Source organism: Sparus aurata, chromosome 11 (genome assembly GCF_900880675.1).
Source record: "Sparus aurata chromosome 11, fSpaAur1.1, whole genome shotgun sequence".
In the NCBI taxonomy this organism is placed as follows: Eukaryota; Metazoa; Chordata; class Actinopteri; order Spariformes; family Sparidae; genus Sparus; species Sparus aurata.
In genome coordinates, this window is record NC_044197.1 from 18,722,460 (window position 1) to 18,743,621 (window position 21,162).

A 21,162-nucleotide genomic window follows, 5' to 3' on the forward strand; every position below is an offset into this window, starting at 1 on the left:
CAAGTCATTAAGACTTCACTGTGTCACGCACAGAAAAACGTAAATAATCATTAATGCCTCATCATGCAGGTGTACAGCAGCTGACAGCATCATCACAACAAGAATGGAAAAGAAAAAGTCGGCCATACCTGTAAGAGCGTCAGCGTGGCTCGAAATATGAAACAGAACAACGCAGAGAGCCAGAAAAGATGGGAAAGAACAGAGGAAGCAAAAAAAGGCGAATGTTTGCAAGAAAAAACAGCCAGAGAGCCTTTTCGTTAGCAACTGGAGATCAACTGGGAAAGAAAAGACCAGCCCACAGAGATTAAGTTTTGTTAACAACTGTATTGTGTTTAAAGTGCAGGAGTTTATGTACAAAAATACAGTTGTGTTGGCCTCAGCACCCCAAAGAAACAACAACAAAAAAAGAGAACAGAAGAAAGGCACAAACTCTGGGGAGGAGAGTGAGAAAACAAAAAGCATAATACAGAGCAGAGAGCGAATTTACAGGGAGAGGAGGATGAGAGCAATAAAGAAGAGAGAGAGCCTCCTAGTACAGCAGAGCAGCGGTTCTCAATCTGTAGTTTAAATCTTCCCTTTTCAGAAGCAAATATGGATTAAAGACAGGGTTGTTTATAAAAATATGAAAAGAATTATCATTTTGTCTTCAGATATAAAGATAGACCACCATAGATTTCATGAAATTAATGTTTAAATGCCCACAAAAAAAAAAATTAAAAAAATGACAGACTGAGAAGAACCACTCTGCACTTCTACACACTCAATCAGGTAGACACACTTGAATCAAGGGAGCTTAAATTTTAATAAAAGGTGGCCGGGAGGATTGATGAGGGGAGCTCTCCCTCACATTCTTTACCCCTGAATATCCTTCATCAGTGCCATCATTCATCAGCTGATTGGAGGCGCTGATGAAGAGGCCATTAGATATCAAAGACCAAACCAACGGGAGCTCGTACGTCAGACTCTAACTTTTGTCTTTCTGTTCCTCTCATGATCAGTGTTAGTCTGCCTGCTGTTGACCTTTAAGGCAACAAAAAGCCACAAATAGCTTCTGTTCCGTTCCTCATCAACAACCACTGCACATGCTAACTGAAATAAACAGGAAAAATATTTGTCATTCTTTGTCATTCAGGTCCAAAACATTCCTGACTTACTTTTAAAAAGTGAAAAATCCCCACAGAGGATATTCCACTTTAAAAAAAAAAAAAAAAAAAAAAAAAAAAAAAAGCAGCATTCAGAATAATAACAGTCTGGCTAACAAAAGTGGCACATCAAGGCCTCACTCAGTAGAAGATGCTTTATTCTTCTAGAAGAAATGGCGAGCTTCCTCTTTCCTGTGGTCAACACACATAAATGCATGAGTCCCTTTTCCCTAGGGTCTAAGACCCATCAGCATCTACTCTACAGGACATAGGAACTTCTTTTACCTGGGAACACAATCACAACATCAGCAATCCTTATTCTAACAACCGAACACATCCCCACACTAGTCAGCTATTCAAAACCTCACTTATTGCTCTGCCAGCACCAGGGGGTAGAACAACAGGGCTTGATTAAGGTGAGTTAAAAGAAATGAAGATTTAATCAAAGTGCTTTGGTGCTAGATGGAGCGAAGACGTGGGATGAAACTGGGGTAAGTTTTGTTTATTCACTCACGAGCTCTGTAGCCTCACTCTTACTGAACAGCTATATGTTTAAGATAAGTATACGCTAGGACGAGCAGGTGATTAAAAAAATCTATACGTGGGTACATGTGGATATTTTTTCTACTCTATTGCACTTGTCGCTCGACGATCCATCCTCACATGGTTTGTCTATATTTGAGTAAAAACCCACTAAGATTTGATACAATCAATGCAATGGCACTAAAAGGCCTTCATCATTTTACAATTCAGGATTTCCTGTGATTATTACAGGCAATGAGCGAGCACACTTTACAGACTAATAACCAAGACACAATATTGTCATCACAGGAAGTAAATACCACACAATCAGAAAAAGAAAAGCAAGGATGTGAACAAAGAGCCCGTCTCGTGGCACTCACCCCTGTGCAACCAGAGTAACACTCGTCTTTGCTTTTTTCTCTCAGACTATACAGAAATGTACGTATGCACATCATTTACAACATATACAGTATGTATACTATCTTTATAAAAGAAAACTGCTCTAAAATATACTTTTTTTCTGACCAGGCATGTCACAACAGCAAGATGCAATAGGTTTGGACAACAAACAGTTCAAAGAAGTAAACAGGCCTTGAAAATGGTTAAGACTTCAGATGGGAACCATACAATGGCAGGAAAAAGTTACAGTCGTTGCATAACCATTGATAGGAATGTGCATAAATCTCTTATGTAAGGTCAATTTTAAAATGAAACCTAGTGATTTAAAGACACACACTATGCCTCAGCAGACTGGTCAGATGATAAAAAAATGTCATTCAAGAGTCACGATTATTGCCAGATAGTGAGAACTGCCGTCACTTTGAGGTCACTGGATACTGGTGGCAGTTACTGGGTAGCTTTTTTTTGCTAAGATACTGCGACTGGTAACAGAGACACAATACTAATGAAACAACTTGTATGGTAAAACTTTCTATGAAGGTAATGTCTATAATGCTTCATAAGCACATACACAACTATATGACAAGGCTTACAAAGTATTAGAAGTGGTGGACAGAATGTATAATAAGTATAGCATTCAATGCTTTATACCTCCATGCCAAAGTGACAACACTGTTAGAAGTAGTCCTGAGTTACAATAGAGTGGTGCAGTTTGTAGTCCTTAAACCCGCACATCAGTTAGCATTTTTGCATATCCGTTTCCCTCGTCTCATCATTAACTGCCCCACAATTTAATTATAACGCGCTAACATGTCTTAAAAAATGTCTGCCTAACTTTACAGTTTACAGATTGATCAGTTCATGGACATTTGTATAGTAATGTATGTAATGTAATGTGTAGTGAGACGCTCATTGGTGGTGATGTTCAAGTCATGCATCCATAATGTAGTCTGTTAAAAGCCTAAAATTAGCTCATTACCGCTCGAGATTTAATTTACGCTTTTGAAAAACTGGAGTTCATTTGTGAAGACTATCTTGCTGGACAGAACACCATAGAGATTATTTTTGCAATATTCTGAAATCCATAGGCTCTCATAGGCTTTTTGATGAGGGAACCGGGGTGATGATAACTTCCTCACTACACCACTATTACCATAACATTAGCTCATTATAAAGACAAAATATATTTTTCTTTTCTCTTATGTTGTTACATATTTATGTACTTCATATTAATCCTCTTTGAATTTATTTTTATTTATTACTTTTTTTGTTTTTTCACCATGTGGGGGGTGTTGTTCACCATGTTCTGTGTAGTATGAGGCACTTTTATGTTTTTGTACAATGCTTTTCTTGTATAAATTGGATAAGTAATGAAGATATCTTTAGAAAAAAATAGTGTGTTTTGAAAAATAAAAACTTGGCAAGACTTTGATAATCATCATCACTGATTTTTTGTCTTGTACTTTACTTACAGCCTGCAAGTCCTCTGTTTCTGTTAAATAGTTTCCAAACATCACTCAGTCTGCGCTCAGTTTGAAGTAAAAAAACATTTAAAAAGGCAACCACAGTTAGTGGCTGCCATGCCTGAGCCTGGTCAACTGCAAACAGACGAGGAAGAAGCAAAATGTCTCACTACTCAGCAATTTTAGCTCCAGAAAAAAAAATGTGTCTAATTCTGAATTTTGTTGATATGACTTTTAAAACAAGTAAACCCTAACCCTCATCTGAATGTAGTCCGATGAGGTAGATCCTCTGCTGCCAGGAATTGGACTCTCCCTTCAACTTGGCACAGAGGTATAAAGCATTAGAAAAGCTTAACTTATAATAAGTTAGTCCACCAGCTTTATAGAGCCTTATAAATGATAATGCATCTTCTGAATTTGTTTATTATAACCTTCATAGAAACATTACCAATTATTTCAGCCCCCAAAACTAATTTCTCATTAGCTGCTATAATTTCCTGAACACCTCTAAAATAGAGGGTATCAGTAAAAGTGATACAATCTAAACTTAAAGGGAGGAAGACTATAAGAAAGTAAAAAGTGACAGTTTTCTTTTAATTTTGTGCTATCAATAATTTTACATCAGTAACAGTCACTAAATCTAAAATGTGGATGTTCCACTTTGGAACAAAACTCTTTAGTAATGTCCAGAGTCGATGGCTTTAACCCTGTCACATTGACACAGTCTAGCACCTGACGTTACACCACATTAAGGTGCAGCTGGGAGGTTTAGAGTAGTTGCACTCACAGTACAGCAGCACACACTAGCACAAATTACAGAGTTCGGCTCAGTTCACTTAACCTCACCCAAGTGGACCAAAAGTCCCTTAAACTGGAGGTCTACAATTAGACATTACTGAGAATGAGTTGTCTGGGTTAATTTGCATTTTTTCAGTCAACTGACCCCAACTCTGAAACCCGGGCTTTACATTTCCTCTGATTTTACAGTATGTTGCCCCTGCGTTTACGAGAGCGGACAGTTATTAAGTTTCATCAAGCTGCAGGCTAATAAACTCTTGCATGCACTTCCTGTACTGCATCTCGGTGGGACTGTTGGTGTTATATTGACCTGACTGGCTGTAAGGCCCCTCTGCCTCTCGCATCTCCTCGTTCATCTTGGCCAGTCGCAACCTGGGCAGCAGGTAAAGGAACAGGAAGTGACAGATTAGCCACAGTTAAGAGGTAAAGCCAACAATGAAACACGATAAGTTTTCTTCCCCTTAAGAGCTGTTCTCACAGAAATACCGAACTCTGATAAATAATGGCACAGTACAGTCCACTGCGTTACAGCTAGAGGTAAACCATTTGAAAACTAGGTGAGTAGTGACACCTTGTGGAGAAAGTTGTTAAACCTTTTGGTTTGGTTTTGAACAACACTATTTCTTCTTGTGGTTAAACACAAAACAGGCAATACTAAAGACTACTAAAGAGCTCTGTATCTAGCTCCATCTGGTCAGGGTCAATTTAGTGACAAAGACCAGGTAACTGTACAGTATTCCTCATCTTAAAGGTTACAACTATTCATATTTTAACTGCTACATCGACTTTTATGAAGCAATTATATCGAATCATCCATGTTTAACTTGATAAACTATATACTCAGTTTTTTCTTGAGCACCAAAACCCAAATGGTTCTATGTGGTTGATATGTGTGCTGGCTGGTTGTGTTGAGAGCTCAGACAAGTCTCCCAGAGTAAAAATTTGCAAACACAGAAAAATCATAATAATACCAATAATAGGACTAACACTTACAGTGTGACGATGTCTGCATTGGCCGCCTCCACTGCTATTGTCAAAGGTGTTTTCTCATCAATGTCTGCAGCATTTTGATTTGCTCCCCTTTTTAAGAATAAACACACTTGTCTGAAACAGAAAGAAGAGTTGTTCAGTTTTGGAGGGTAAAACATAATCTGGGTTGCATCTCAGTCTTTATAATGTCTTTTTGACAATTCTCAGTGTCGGAGTTTGGTGAGGTAGTGATGATGATGTGGAAGACATACCCTGTGTGTCCCAGCATGGTGGCATGGTGGAGGGGTCCTCGGCCCTGAGCGTCCTGCTGGTTCACATTTGCTGCATTTTGGAGCAGAAATTCGCAGGCGACCAGCGAACCCTGAAATTAAACATTAATGAAACACATTATAATACTTTCAAGTGTTATTACTACCTCGAACTGGTTATAATGTCCTTGTCAAAATGATAAAATTCTTTATTTTGTAAATATTAAAACATACAAACAATCATTTGCTGGATGTTTATCACAGATACTTATCACTTAAACGCCTGTTTGCTACCAGATACGTGAACTACATTAATAAAACTAAATCAACTAAATCTATCCTTATGTTTTCCTGACTCTGTTATTATGTGTAGTGATGCTAACCCCTTGCACTGCCATGATGAGCGGCGTCCTCTTGTCGTCCTCCGTGTTGACCCAGTTGACCTCGGCTCCGTGGGCCAGTGCCTCCGCCATGTCCGGCAGGCTGCGGGCACATGAGGCCCAGTAGAGCTGAAGACCCTGGCTGTACTCTTTGGGCTCGTAGAAAACCATCTCCTTACAGGGTGACGGCGGAGGCAGTGTGGCGGGCATGGCCATGGGCGGAGCCTCAGCAGCCTCTGAAAAATGGGAGGTTAGAGATGTGAGCTAAGTGAGTGGAAACAGTTACTTTTTCTCAACAACAATGTGATATGCAACATGCTGATATTTTACTATACATACGAAATATGGATGATTGCTGATGCAATATATGTTTTCTACCCGACTACAGAAAATAGTCACTCTGGTGGCAGAATTAACATAGTATCCCTACTCTCTTCATCACAGCCCACTGGCAGATTCAGACCTACAATGCTTTTCAAAATGTACGCAGTCACTGGGCATAGTAAGAACTATTAAGTCAGCAGTTTGCTTTATTTAAACAAAATTAAAACATGATCTCATCAGCCTGCTATATTGGATAAAAGTTTAATTTTGGGCCAATGCTGATGACATGCCAATATCATTATGCATTACTAGAAGTATTATGTTCCTTTGTGAGGTTTTCCAAACTTCCTTAACTTAAGAAAACTTCAATAATTGTCCTTTGAGTTGTGAAGATAAAGATTTTTTTAGTGAATAACTGTGTGTTGTTCTTTCTGAACTGTCTCTGCAGGGACGTCTTTGTCGTTTACAACAACCTAAGTTGGGCTTAAGCTCATTTGCAGGTACAGGCTTGTATAATGACCCGTTTATCGTTCAATATTAACAATGGCACAGAGGAAGGCATCGGTTGTTATGATTATGTGTTTTAGAGGTTTGTTTTAAAACTTAGTTCTTCAAATTGCCATTTTTTCTTTCTCTTGCGTCATTCTTCTTCCCTTGATGCTTGCATAATATGTATTCTTTTTTTTCTTTTTTTATTAATATGGCAGCAGTTTTAGATATAAAAAGGCAGGGATGGCTATGGAATGACGGAGGTGTGTCTTTGAGTCTTACCTGCATCTGCCAAGCTGTTATTGGACGCGGTGTTGGCCAGCATCTCCCTGCTCCCATCAGCGCTGTTCTGGATGCCGCTGTCTGCACTCTTTACTGTAAAACAAGTCTGAATCACTACTTGTGGAACAACACAGATGTCATTGACAGTGTGAGTGTACCAAATAAAAAGAACACCTTCCCATTGACTGTTTTGGTTGTGAAAAGGTCATAACATAGCCTCCTCAGGGAGCCCTTCAGAAGTCTTTTGATAAATAGTGTTTATTGAATATTTGAACATCTACTGTTTTTTGACAGGTGCTATTGTAATTTCTTTTCTCAACAATAATAACCAGAAACAGGCAGGTTGTCCTAATATTTTGTACACCAGTTGCTGGCTAAAATCAACAGAAAGAGAACTGGATGACAGATCCCCACCATCACCTTATGTTTCAGGTCCCTAAATAGCAAGAAAATATGATGAGACAGACACAAACACTGAACAAAACCATGTGTGAGAGAAACACTCCCCACCCCCGGGAAAAACAAAACATGGTACGCTCTGCAATGCTGTTAACATGATGGGATGGTCCATGATGAGGTCTGAATGAGGGAGGAACAGAGGAGTGCATGAAGGCATGTTAGTCCCCAGCCCTGAAGCAGTGACTACAGATGGACAGTGGGGATGGAGAAGCAAGCGAAACACTGAGCATTTAGTACTTACTGCTCCTGAGCTTGGCTGAGTTGTCAAAGTAGGAGAAGAGCGAGTCAAGCTCGTCAGGACAGAAGAGAGAGTCACGGCGGGCCTCCAAGCCGCTGGCAACAGCTACGTTAGGGATGATGGGAGTTTGGGAGGCGAAGGGTGTAAATTGAGTGGCAGGGTGGGGAAGTTTTAAGGCAGGCGGGGAGAGCAGGGATTAGTCCAGAAGCACAGAACAGCCAGGGGAGGAAAAGAAAGAAAGAGATTGAGGAAGAAGAGAGAGAGAAGAGCAGGGTTGAAGCAGAGATAGTTAGACTACCAGCTTGTTCGACACTGGAAGAGACAGACTACGAGAAGCAATGGGAGGCAGAGAGGGCTTAGACATATGCTGTTCACAGAGAACATACAGTATGCCAATGGGTGGACACATCTCCACGGCAGTGCAAAAATCATACAGAGCATACAATACAAAATGTTGCCACAATCACAAATGACACTAAAGCACTAAAAGTTCTGTTTCTGAGGTAGTAAACAGAACCAGGTAATTTGGATTTGGGAGACACTGAGAAAACTTTCAAATTTTAATTGCAAGTTTATATCATTATTGTTCCTAATTCATAAATAGGAAATTATAGTAGCCCATTTTTATATCTTGGAGAGTTATGGGACAATTTGGGCTAAATTCCAGGGCCAAAGCCTACAGATCCACAGACACTCAAACCATCATCAACTGATTAGTGTAGTTTTCAATATCCACCGTGAAATATCCCAACTACTAGTAGCGTTATTTTTATGCCTTTAAAGTAAATACATTTCAAATTTGGTACAAACTAATTGTTGGACCTTGTGATTCCTGGAGCTAGAACACTGTTGTTTTAGGATCATTATACTTGAATGAATATGTCATTTATTAAGTTCAGAGAAAACACAAACTCTTGAGTGGAAGGTGTGTCATGATTGTTAGTTTTTATTTTTTTTAAACTGACCTGACTGTCCAGAGACGTTTGAGCCAGGTCGGAGTTTTGGGGTGGGTGGTGGCGGTCTTGGAGGCAGATGCTCGGAGCTGCTGCTCAGCCTTTTCTCCTGTTTGCTCAGAGAAACAACTTTGTTGCGAAGCTCCTCATCTGACGGCCGGCGTACAAACCGGCGGTCCACGTATTTGGCTTTGATGTAGGCCTCTACCTCATGTCTGACAGGAAGAAGAAAAACACTTTATAATTTAACTAGAACAACTAAAATGCCTCCATTCTTATTTATTATCTTCCAAAAACGATTAAATCTAAAAATTCAGTTTTGCCTATACATACAAAAAACACTGAATGCCAGAAATAAAATAAAGTTAGAAATTAACAGAAGAAGGTACAGATTTTCTGGTCTGAAAGTAAAATAAAATAAAATAAAATAAATAAAATACACTTTTTATCAACTGTATACCTTGGATCTCCCGGCTGTGGTTTTCTGGCTCCTAGCTCTTCTCGCCGAGCCTCATAGATCTGGTTGATCACTCCATTTCCCAGTTCACACATCAGCTGTAAAAGATGCACGTTAAAATTAGTAATCAAGTTGGTAATAACAACAAGTGATTCTCTTTTAAGCAACTGATTAAAAGTAAGACTGGACGTTCATGTGTATATTTGTGTATATCAGTTTTTCCTTACTCACCTTTAGTAGCTCTGGCTCCCATGTATCCAAAGTCAAAGACCGAACCTTAGAGAAGTGCACTCCCAGACTCCTGCAGAGAAAAGAAGCATTAAAAAAAACACAACAACATGGAGACAAGGTGGAAAGTGTCTGCAAATGTATGGTAATGACAGCGTTAATCACAAAAACAAAGTCTATAGACAATGTAGTTTGATGTAGAATGCAGCTCTTTGTCACTGTTTGAAATGTATTTTTATGTTCACGGTTCTATAATTAGAGTGAAGTAAAATTTACAAAAAGGTCTCAAATGTGACCTTTAAGTAAACCCCTTCTAATTTCTAAACCCCCTCTTGTAAAGAAATCACAATGAAGATCTGTTACTTCTTTAGGTCGTATTGTTGAAGATAACATAGATCCCTGGTGATTACAGTTTTATATGGACAGCTGGACAGCATGCGGACTTGACACAAATTAAAAATTGGACTGAATGACAATTTAATATTTTAACCTGGCAAATACTTTAAGGTTGTTACAACTCCAACGCAGGCTGGGTTTATATAACAGTGAATTTACATTCCATAAATACTTGAGACAAAACATTCACACCATTTGCACCCTAAGGGAAAAGATTTTCCATAACTGGGCCAATATGAAAAAACTATAGTTTTCAATGAACCAAAATGAACTGTATTCCTGCAAGTGGTAGATAAATAAAGAAAATGTGCAATATTAGTTCCCGCAGTGTATTATTTTCCTGCAGTTTCCACTATATTTCCATAGCATGTAAATGTAAGTCATTCATTTTTTTGAGTTTAGGACTGTATCTTTCCACTATATTTCCATAGCATGTAAATGTAAGTCATTCATTTTTTTAAGTTTAGGACTTTGTATCTTTCTGTAGTTTTTCCTTTATCCCTTTAGTTCGACATTTTCTTAATCTCGTCAGGAGCTCTTTGTATATCAGACCTTTGTATTAGGTCCTTTAGCATCCATTCTTATGTGTCTAGGTTTTCTTATCTCAACTTAAAAAGAACTACTACTGTATGAGAATTCACTTTAAAAAACAACAACCTAGGCCTGGTACTTTACCTGTGGATTCCAGAGCACTGTATACACAGGGTGATTCCCAGATTGATGCTAGCCCAGCGGGGGTCTGGCTGGCCACAGTCGCAGCAGCAGGCATTGCCTGGGATGGCCAGGACCTTCTGCAGGGCACTCTCTCCCTTCAGCGATCTCTCCTTCGGCTCCCCGCCAGAGTCCAGGCTCCCTGTTGACGTGGACGACTTCCTATCCAGCTTCTAAACAGATGAAATTAAATCAAATGAAACTTTATCCCTGTGGTGTAATTAAGCAATAGTAGGAGCAAACTAACAGACTACACAAGGAAAAAAATATTTAAAAAATGAAAATAAAGGGTACAGGAAACTGATGTTATATAACTGATGTTACATACATAAACACAACAAAATAATTACGTTTTATCTTATGGTTTATTTAGCAATTTATTTATCTAAAGTGTACATGAATCCCAACAGCTATCCTCTCAGTGTCAGTGTATTTTTTACCTCGCCTTCATCTCCCTTGTCACGGAAAGCGGTGGCAATGCTGTTCTGGACGGCTTTGATCCAGGCCTGCCGCAGCTTCTCTGAGTCAGCCTGCATCATACAGCTCCTGTTGGGACACATGAGCATCACAAAACTGCTGTGTGTGTGTGTGTGTGTGTGTGTGTGTGTGTGTGTGAGCATGTGGCAGGAGGTGGGTACACTGCTACTCCACCTTCCCATCTTTAGTAACATATTCCAGTGCTCATTACACTGAGTAAGAAGAACATTTGACTGATGACTCAAACTTACTTGGTGGGTGACACCACTTCAAAACAGAAGCGACGTTCTATGTCCTCACAGTGTTTGACTGTACATAGTCTCAGGTCTTCTACCACCACTGTAGGGTTGTCCTGAGGGAACAGCACAGCAACTTTGGTTATACCATTGTAGAAGATGTTAAATAAAGCACTAAAATATACAAATATAAGTGTTTGCCATTGGTGACTTTCCATATTTCACTTAAACATTTTTGCTGGAGTATTGGACATTAACAGCTTGTGGCATTGTTAGACACATTTTGCACTGTTACATGCTTGATTTAGGTAATAAAATAGGACACACTATAATTTATTTAGTTCTACAGTGGGCAAATACATCTGTTGATCTTCACATGGACAATAAATGTAAACTAAAAAGTTTAGAATTATAGCATGGTGTGATTTTGCTGGCATATATCAAGCTTTATAATACACAGAAATATATCTACAAGCATATTATACTAAATATTATACAATCTACAAGCATATTATACTAAATTATACTAAATATTATATTATATTATACTAAATACCTGTTTTGAATTGCCTACTACAGCTCTTAAATGGAGCAAGGGCATCCTTTTAAAAATACATGGGGGGGATCTTGTGCTGGAAGTCAAACACATGCATATTTGATCACGGTCGGCATGCAGGGAGTCACTTGACGTACCTTAAATTTCTTCTGGTAAACTAGCTGATTGTTCTGGATGGAGAACCAACGCCTGAAAGGAGACCACGAGAAAAACAAAGTCACATGCAGGTGCCAGTGACGCTGCTCCAATATCACACATAGTTTTAGTGTGGATGAGAGCGATGGCAACGCCTTAAGTGAGAGCTGATGAGTAGATACATTTATTCAGAAGGTCAATGAGACAACTCATGTTTGAACAGAGTATATTCTGTATTATGAAGAAAAAAATAATACAGTCTGAAGAAAACAGTTGATTCTAAAAGGTGTCAAAAAACAATCGTTTTGCAGATATTCATTTTGGAATACAATTCTAAGAGGAAACCAAAAGAAGCCTCGTCTGTACATACTCTCTAGAAGCTGTGTGAAAACATATAGGAGTTGAAGGGGTTCATTTAAATGAAATAGCCCACAGAGTGGTATGAGTATTTCAGCTAATGTACTGTATTGCCATCTTCCCTCTACATCCAACACAATCCTGTGACTGTGACAGAATATAATTTCAAAGTACTTGCTGAGGTATTAAAATGTAAAGCACCTTTAATATCTCTACATTCGTTTATCAGTACTTGCTCTCCTAAATCCAGGCTCAGCCCATGAGAGCTTCCCTCCTTATCATGAAATTGAATTTCCACTGTGTTGATTAAGATGCTTAGCGAACAGTGTCTGTCGTACCTATTCCATGTCTTGAAGGCATTGCTGGCCCTCTTAAAGAGATAACCCTCCATGGCGATGCCGTTGTCTGCGTCCACATTGTACTCCAGCTTGGTGTCGTCATTCGAGAAGTCCTGAACCGAAGAGACGAGAAGCAAAGAAGATTAAAAGAAGGTGAGAGTGAGAGAGAGGAGAAAGACATCAAACAATGGTGGTTAAAAAATTCCACGTAATCAGAATTTACAATATTGACCATCTCGTGTTTTGGTTTCGAACTAGTGGCATTTTCTGTTGTAGAGTGAATATGCAGTCTTTCCAGAGTCACAAACGAGGACTAAGTGTCTCATTTGAACAAAGCATCACTGCTCACATCGACAGGAAAGATGTTCATACTAGGAACCAGATGAGACAGAAACAGCTTTACTTAATGCTTATAGAGTAATAATCTATTACAGTGATTTTCTTGAGAGAAAGGATTAGATATACGAAGGCCTAGAAAATGCTAAAAGACCATTAAAGTGAGCCTACACCCGAGTTTGGACATTTTTAACTGTTTTACTTTGTTACTGATTTGACAAGTCAACACATACCAGAAAGTAATAGATTGCAACATTCGCACACAAGCCATAATTGATAAGACTGTCCGAGGATCCCCCATCTGATAAGTATCTTTTTAGGTACTAACCTACCAGCGAATAAGTCGTAAATTCTGTTATTGTGTTTACTTATGGATGGAACTCTTTCCGCTGTGGCCCAGTGAAACCTCAAGGACCTCACTTTGAGAAGCACTGAGTTATTGTATTTTCCAAAAGTAGACATGCAAATTGAGCTTTCATGCATCCTTTCTCTCACGAACTCTGCTGCTGCTGTAACCTAATCTAGTGTCTTGTCATGGGGCCGTCCCTGTGGCCAGTCCAGCTTTAACTACCTGAGCTGCAGCCACACTTTCCTGACACCCTCCCCGCTTTCTCAGCTTCAAGTGACACTGAACACCACAATGCATGCATTTGTGTGTGTCTCCTTGTGGAGTCAATTTACACCACCTCCACAACCAATTACAGCTTTAGATCTGTTACTCTAACGAGCTGTAGAATCATCTTCTCTGTATGTCTTTCTGGAAACATTCTCTGACACATATGTCTGATTCACCTTGATGTCCTAAGGGGAGGATAAATGCCATGCAGATTTATGGGCCCAGTAAGCTTCGAGGCTGCAATACTAGCATTGATTCTAACGTATTTTTAAAAAGCAAATACTGTCAAAACATTGACAACAAAATAAACAAATATACCAGACAAACTGAACACTGCACTCATTAAATAAAACAGGTCAACAATGAAAATTCTGTGTGCTGAGTGGAAATGACCTCAGTCATTCAGCTGGTGGTGACAATGACCACTACTTCCTGTTTGCTTCCTGGAAAGCACCTGAACCAAAGGGGAGAAATCATATGTATAAATATATGTTCTACGTGTTCCTATTCACAGTGGAGGAACATTAAATCTGCATATTCCAGTGTCATTCAACAATGTACAGATCGGGCACCATTTAGCTCAGTGGGTAAAGAGGGCGTCCCGTGTACAGAGGTTCTGTCTTCACTGCAGTGGCCCCAGGTTTGAGTCCCGGCCTGGGGCCCTTTGCTGCGTGTCGTTCCCTCTCTCTCAACCGGTTTCCTGTCATGTCTTCAGCTGCTCTGTCAATAAAAGCCAAAGGCCACAAAAATATTTTAAAAATAAAATAAAAAAACAATGTATAGATGTATATACTGAAAGTGTGTTTGATATAGTGGCAATGTCACTTTTCTTAGTCTCTATTTAATTCTACAATATGACTGCATGTTATCTACTTGTGGATGCATGTTACTTGTAATTGCTTGGATCTGTAACCTGAGCAAAGGCTTCAGTTAAACCCATTTGCCCTATGACACCATGCTGTATCAGATGGTTTAACACACACACACACACACACACACACACACACACACACACACACACACACACACACACACACACACACACATATTTCCATTAGGACATTCACTGGGACAACTGAAGTTATTTTGGGTGCACAAGGGGAACAAACCCTGTCTGTCTTAAGCTTCCGAATGGAAGACAATGGAAAGTACCGGTTCAGGCTTTCAACAAATCAACTTTTCCAAGTGGTGGAATGAAATTAACCTCTGAAGTGGGGCAAACCGGACAGTCTGCCAAATAACTACATTTGAAAGCTGACAATTAAGGTCGCCGCACTGGTGATTTTCCCACCAACTTTTAAGCGTGTGACAAACCTGGTGTTACCCGGTATACTGGGCTATTTACTAGAAAATCATTAAAAGCATTCAACTGGTGAAATGCGAATTGATTTTAACTTTGAAGTAGGCTAATCACATGAGAGGTGAGTTTAGAGTCCACTATCGTTAATGAAAAATGCAACTACATGACAAAACAACGGTGATTTACGACAATTTTTGTGCATCAGTGCGAAATATTTCAGGGATTACTTTACACAGCTTGTGGAAGTAATAGAACAAGAAGTAGCTGTTAGATGAAGAGCTTCACTTGACAGGCTACACACCTCCAACTTCTTAGTGAGGTAACCAACCCTTTTCCTTCTTTAGCATTATCAGGTACCCTGTTAGCACTGGGCTGAAATCTAAATGACTATCAAATACATTGGTTTTTTCGCTTTGACAACAAATCTTCTGTCATCATCTTGCCGGTCAACTCACCTTACTCTCATCATGTTATAAGAGAAATGTGACTACTGCTACTCAGTCCAGCAAAATAGCAGTGGGGCAAGGGGAAAAGTAATGTAATTGGGCCAATGCCAAGAAGTGTAAAAATGTTAACGCAGATATTGCGACAAGCATACTGACGATCTTTAGAACAGTACAACAGATGTATCCTGCATAACTCAGTGCAGTAGTGTGATGCATCACTGAATAAGAAAATTACCCATAACTCAGCTTAGGCCAGGGATAAAATGACACCAACACTGACCACGTTGATGCATGTGTGTATTCACTATCACATGTACACACAAAAGCACAAATTTCCCTTCAACTATAAGTAAAAGACACATAGTGCAATACTGTTGCTGTCACGAGACAGGTTCTGGTTCTCGTTTCAGCTATAGGTTGAGAAATTTGTCTGACCACTTGTGGCTTGAAATGATTTTCAACCCTGTTACATACATTTAGAAACAGGTAGTGGTCAGACTTTGAGCAAGGCTATTGTCTGTAGTTCCAGAAACACTTTTAAAAGATGCAACGTTTTTGCCTGACAGCAGAGAAATGTTCAGTTATTGTCCAACAAACAACAAACCACTCACTGACTTCAAACGAGCAGCAATCTGAGTGACTGTAGCAGACACTGGCACCAACAACAAGGCATCAAAATAAACATGCTGCATAAACAAGACACATCAACACAAATGCATGTGTAACACTCTCAAATGAGGAGACAGACAAAGGATCAAACAGCTACACAAACACTGCAATGCAGTCTCTTAGCGTGTGCAGGACAGCAGAGGAGATGACAGACGGGGCAGGTAGGGTTACAGAACGGAAGTCAGATGGATATCGATGATAGCGGTGACTCTACGTACAGAGGACGACCTCCAAGCGCAAAAGTTGCGGCAGTCTGGTACAGAATGGAGCTCAGTCACCTCCTAAAATATCACACACAGCAAGAGAACGGCACACAGAGAAAAGAAAATGTATTTCCTTACACTAAAACAGAAAAACTGTAGATACCGCGGATTTATCAAACAAACGAATGGCGTACAGAAAAGAAAAAAAATGAAGCTAAAGAAGCACAAACATAAACACAGACTATAAATAGCCATTTGAACAGCATCACTGTCACGTGCATAGACAAATAAGTACTCAAACTCAATCTCCCTCCTGGACTCACCAGATACCAAACGTAGTGAAAACGGCTGAAAATCTTCATTTTTCACTGCTCTCATGGAGTGAATGTGTGTGAGTGTCTGTATTGCCCCGTGAGACCAATGGATCTATGCTATCTCAAAGTCTCCCTGTGTAGCATCTCAACGCTACCGAGTCTCTAAGCAGCGCAGCTTGTCACCTCCTCCTCTCCTGTGGCTGTGTAAGTCTATCAAAACTTTCGTCACTGCTGCTCCTCCTCCCAAGGCCTCATGCGCTAAGCTAAGGTCACCTGCGTGTGTGTGTGTAAGTGTGTGTGATGCTGCTGTGACTGTTGGGTTAGAACTATCAGGTGGACCGTGCAGAGGAGCTCCGGTATCAAACATTTATACTGACTTCAGCTTAATAGACATGCACACAGCTTTTCCCCTCACTCATGAGTGTGTAAATAAAGTAGCCAGTAACCATGATGGATGTCTTCAATGTCTGAGCCTTTAAAATGTGTATATTTAGTGTCTATGAATGGGAAAAATCAGACTATTAAAATACCACAGCTGTTTCAAAAAAATTCTTTCTTTTTGAGATAAAAAAGAAAATCTAAGTCAACAGCCTTTTTTTCTTCCCTGCAGCACCACTGTGACACCATCATTTCCTGTGGCCACATTGCTGCTGTTGAGTTATGCACACATGCAGACAGGAGGCATACTAAACACAACCTCAGGACACCTTCAACTCTCATGAGATGGTAGGTGTAATCAATACAATGATAATGGGAAAGGTTTTTTGTGGAAGTGAAAATACCGTAGACAATATGCACAGGGATGGAAAGACACAAATACTATCCTAAAGCGGGCAATAATAAAAGGTTTTATTGTCAAATGGCAGACAAAAAAATAGTGAATGTTAGTATTGATAAATGACCAGATTGTTTACCAATTATTAACAGGACTCTTAACTTAAAACTCACTTTCTGGCCTCCCCAAATGGAGTTTCACAATACTTCTAGTGTGTCCAGCATTCACACATTTCTCAAATGGTAAGTGATGAGGACAGCACAAGTAAATCAGCTACTACAAGAAAGGGAGGAGCTGACAGAAACATGTGAAGAAGTCTTTTTTCTTTATGTCAGTGCAAATGACCCTCTTCACAAAGGCCGAGACTGATCATTTGATCAGTTTGTACTAATTATACTTTACCACCTTGCAATTGAAGATGTGCCACAGCGAGTACATACAAGTACATAATGGCAGTCTAAATACATACATGCAACCTGTTCCAAGGCATTACATGATTAACCCAGACAAGTTCACTTGCTATAAGTCAGCCTGGGGGATAGTATCAGCTAGTGATGCATGATAATATTCAAATATTAATAATTAATAACAATATCTAAATATTCTCCAAAAGTAACATTTCTGGCAGATGATACTTCAATTATACACCTGTGATGCAATTGACTGGCTAAGTAGTTTTGTTATTTTGCCAATTTAATGTGTATATTTTCAAAAGCACTATGTCTTCATCTTCAGCAGACAATGAGTAGGAATAATGCTCTAATACCACTTCAAGAGAGACTTCATGTTCTTAGCAATAAGATGGAAAAAACAAAAGTGCAGGTATCATAAATCGGACCAAATGAGCTGGAATATATCTGCAAAAATGCAAGATCAAGCATTCATGGTGTCAGCTTGATATTACATTAAATAACATTTGTGCACACCGACCTACAGCTTTAGTGAAATATGCGATAATTCTATGGGAAATTACTCTAAATATACCAGAGGGAAACCATCCTATTGACAGGAAGTCTCACTTTTGCCTAGTTCCACACCAGTGCAACACATTTCCTTTCGACTGCACTTGTAGAATTTCACACCCATACTAAGTACTATTTGCACGCTTCACTTCTTTCAACTGAAATCCTTTGACAGAAAACTGAAAAGAAATGTTATAATGTTATATAATATATATACATAAATATATATATAAATAAGACGACCCTTATCTTAAGTAAGCCAAAACCAAACACACTGTCGTTGGTTAAACAACTGTAAACAGCTGAAGCCAACTGAGCACAAAACAAGCAGCAGCAAGCCATATGCAATGAGACAGAATTGCATCAAAACAGTCTTACTTTGATAAATGAACTGAGGGTGACATATACATACATTAACCGCAGAGGGTACAAGGACACATGTGATAACTAAGATATATTAAATGGCATCATATCATGCATGTTGCCAGTTTGACCTCGTGATGAAAAAGCTTGATCGTCTCAGTACAAATGATGTAAGCCTCAGAGGTGGAGTCCAAGCTGTTACAGCACTGTGTATAGTATCTATCCAACCATGCAGACATGACAGAGAAATGACAGTGAGGGGAAGAAATAGGAAGTGGTAGGAGTAACACAGCTTACCTGCAGTGCAGCCTGAAGTGAGTAGAAGACGAAGAGATGGAAAAAAAAGAGCAGTAGTAGAAAAAAGAGGAGACAGTTGGTTAGGACCGTCTGTGTATACACAGCCAGACGAGAGAGAGCAGAGGGAGCGAGGCAATGTATAAATAGCATCTAGATAAATTGAGGGAGGGGAGGTTGAGGATAGGCACTCAAGGACAGGGGGAAGTTGGCAGACGTACCATCACTGACCAAGCAAGAGGAAAGAGTGAGACAGAGGACAGAAAAGGCAAAAGAAAACAGCGGGAGAAGACAGAGACACACAAAAAAATTACGAAGAGTAACTACTTGCACACAGTTAGAGACTGAAATGAATGTCATTAATAGACAGACAAATTAACAGACGCCCAGCAGGCAACAGCTGGGTAAAGAACTGACAGATGTTGTCTGGAGTTAATGATGCTGTGTGATGTACAATTAAAGCTAAGGGCAATTAATCAGCACCACATATTGTAACTTGCCACCCCAAATCCTGCTCAGCTTTCATTCTGGTGTGGGTTCATATAGATTCCAATATTTAAAATGAACAGATCCACAAGAAATGTTGCAAGAAATGCAAAATTATATGTTTAAAAGGCAAAAAAAATATGTTCTGATAGTTTCAAGTATCCTATTTGTCAAAACTTCTAGAAGGAACTACATCAAAAAGTATGACTCACTGGGGATATAAAGGTTTGGTTGGGTGCTGACCTGAGAGGTTCATGTACTGAAACCCAACCATGTTTGTTTGGAAATGGGTTTCCTTCAATAATGCATGGGTGTGTGGCTGAGCTCATCTGTAGGGATCACCTTACACGTGACGGTGGAGTACTACCTCCATTCACTTGAATGACAAACCTCCTGTAAATAGACTTAATGTATAAAAGCTTGCTTAGATGCAATATTTCTTTAAATTGCAACAACATTACTCATCATTTAATTTTTGATTTAACCAAACAAAGAGGGGGGAAGATGACCCGACCATGGGGTAGAAAGGTTCTGCAAGAGCCTAGCTGAGTGCTGTGGGTTTACTTTTAATGGGAGGAGGCCTGAGTGCAATAAGAAAGGCTTTGTGACTGAAGAACAGCCATAACCTTACAACACACACTCAGTAAGTGTGTTTACATTTCTGTATTTTTCAAGTAGTGAAAGAATGGTTTTCATTCACAAATGCACAACTCATTATGTTGTATTGTGATTTGTATGTCAAGTACTAAAAATTGGATGTTGTTTTTGGGCTTTCTATATTTGTGTTTAAATCTGAGTGTAGATGGAAACCTACTGACTGAGTGTGAGTGTACCTTTTGCTGGATGGTGGAGTGTTTCTGCTCCATGTCCCTCTTCTCTTTGGCAGCATCCACCACCAGCTGGTCCAACTGCAAGAGACAGAACCACTGATTAGACAAGCTTAACAAACCACCTGGTCACACATACCTAATTCAAAACAGCATACGCAAACATTTAAGGTGCATTTTCAGAGTTTTTCTTTTAAGATATGCCAATTCCTGTACTGGATACATTCACTCTACTGGGACTGAAAAAACTCACTTTGAAAGCAAAACATGAATGCATCACATTGTTAAGACTTTTTCTCGTAAAACAGTAATCACAGGTAAAAGACCTCTCTTTCGAATTCAGTGTGTGTACGCATGTGTGTGCATGACCCCGTTTTATTTCACTGTCCAATCTAGAGAGTATAAATGGTTCAAGCAAATAAACAACTTCTCCACGGGCCACATCGAGACAAGACCAGCCTTCTCCCCTAAACAGGCCATTCTGCGGAGGCTTCACCATGTGTGAAATTGGATTGAGGCGGATGATAGATTCTCCCCATCCCCACGAGTAAGCATCGCGTGTAGAGTAAAACAGGAAAACAGAGGATCTTTTGAGCAGAGAAGAGAGCAACAAATTTTAAAAAAGGCTTCAAGTGCTGGAGGTCAAAGTGCAATGCTGAAAATGTGCCAGTTTGCCTTACAGCAGTGAAATTCTACTCTGTGCCTCTTGTTTGTTGCCACAATGTGACTTAAATCAGCATGCGTCCGGCCTCAAACACAAAAGGATTAGTATCTGACTATAGGTCAGCATAGTACGTGTGAATAAGGAGCGAGTGGGGTTCAAATTCAGTAAGGCAGTTTTAGTGTTAGTGCTGTAATTTGGACAAGAGACAGAATTATCATTTACAACAGAGCGCCAAAAATCAAACATGACTGACTTGTTTCTGGTCTTTACTCTGGAAATTTGGCTTGAAAACAGAAACTTTGCATGTCACGGAGCCAACCCAGTACCCT

At 39.5% G+C, this 21,162-nt stretch overlaps 1 protein-coding gene across 4 annotated transcripts in view; it reads right to left on the reverse strand.

Moving 5' to 3' along the window:
- Positions 1 to 21,162, reverse strand: part of LOC115591164 (arf-GAP with coiled-coil, ANK repeat and PH domain-containing protein 2) — a 58,762-nt gene that overhangs the window by 3,272 nt on the left and 34,328 nt on the right. Inside the window, exons 9-25 of one of the 4 annotated variants that reach the window (XM_030432903.1) lie at positions 20,176 to 20,250; positions 18,860 to 18,871; positions 16,164 to 16,226; positions 12,579 to 12,691; positions 11,886 to 11,937; positions 11,208 to 11,308; positions 10,920 to 11,025; positions 10,444 to 10,652; positions 9,376 to 9,445; positions 9,148 to 9,242; positions 8,700 to 8,902; positions 7,738 to 7,839; positions 7,038 to 7,130; positions 5,946 to 6,178; positions 5,566 to 5,675; positions 5,318 to 5,428; positions 4,635 to 4,696 (exon numbers count right to left, since the gene is read on the reverse strand). In XM_030432903.1, coding sequence (XP_030288763.1) covers positions 4,635 to 4,696; positions 5,318 to 5,428; positions 5,566 to 5,675; positions 5,946 to 6,178; positions 7,038 to 7,130; positions 7,738 to 7,839; positions 8,700 to 8,902; positions 9,148 to 9,242; positions 9,376 to 9,445; positions 10,444 to 10,652; positions 10,920 to 11,025; positions 11,208 to 11,308; positions 11,886 to 11,937; positions 12,579 to 12,691; positions 16,164 to 16,226; positions 18,860 to 18,871; positions 20,176 to 20,250 — 1,810 coding nt within the window. The remainder of the gene's footprint in view (positions 1 to 4,634; positions 4,697 to 5,317; positions 5,429 to 5,565; positions 5,676 to 5,945; positions 6,179 to 7,037; positions 7,131 to 7,737; positions 7,840 to 8,699; positions 8,903 to 9,147; positions 9,243 to 9,375; positions 9,446 to 10,443; positions 10,653 to 10,919; positions 11,026 to 11,207; positions 11,309 to 11,885; positions 11,938 to 12,578; positions 12,692 to 16,163; positions 16,227 to 18,859; positions 18,872 to 20,175; positions 20,251 to 21,162) is intronic. The other 3 variants (XM_030432904.1, XM_030432906.1, XM_030432905.1) reach the window with 3 other exon arrangements.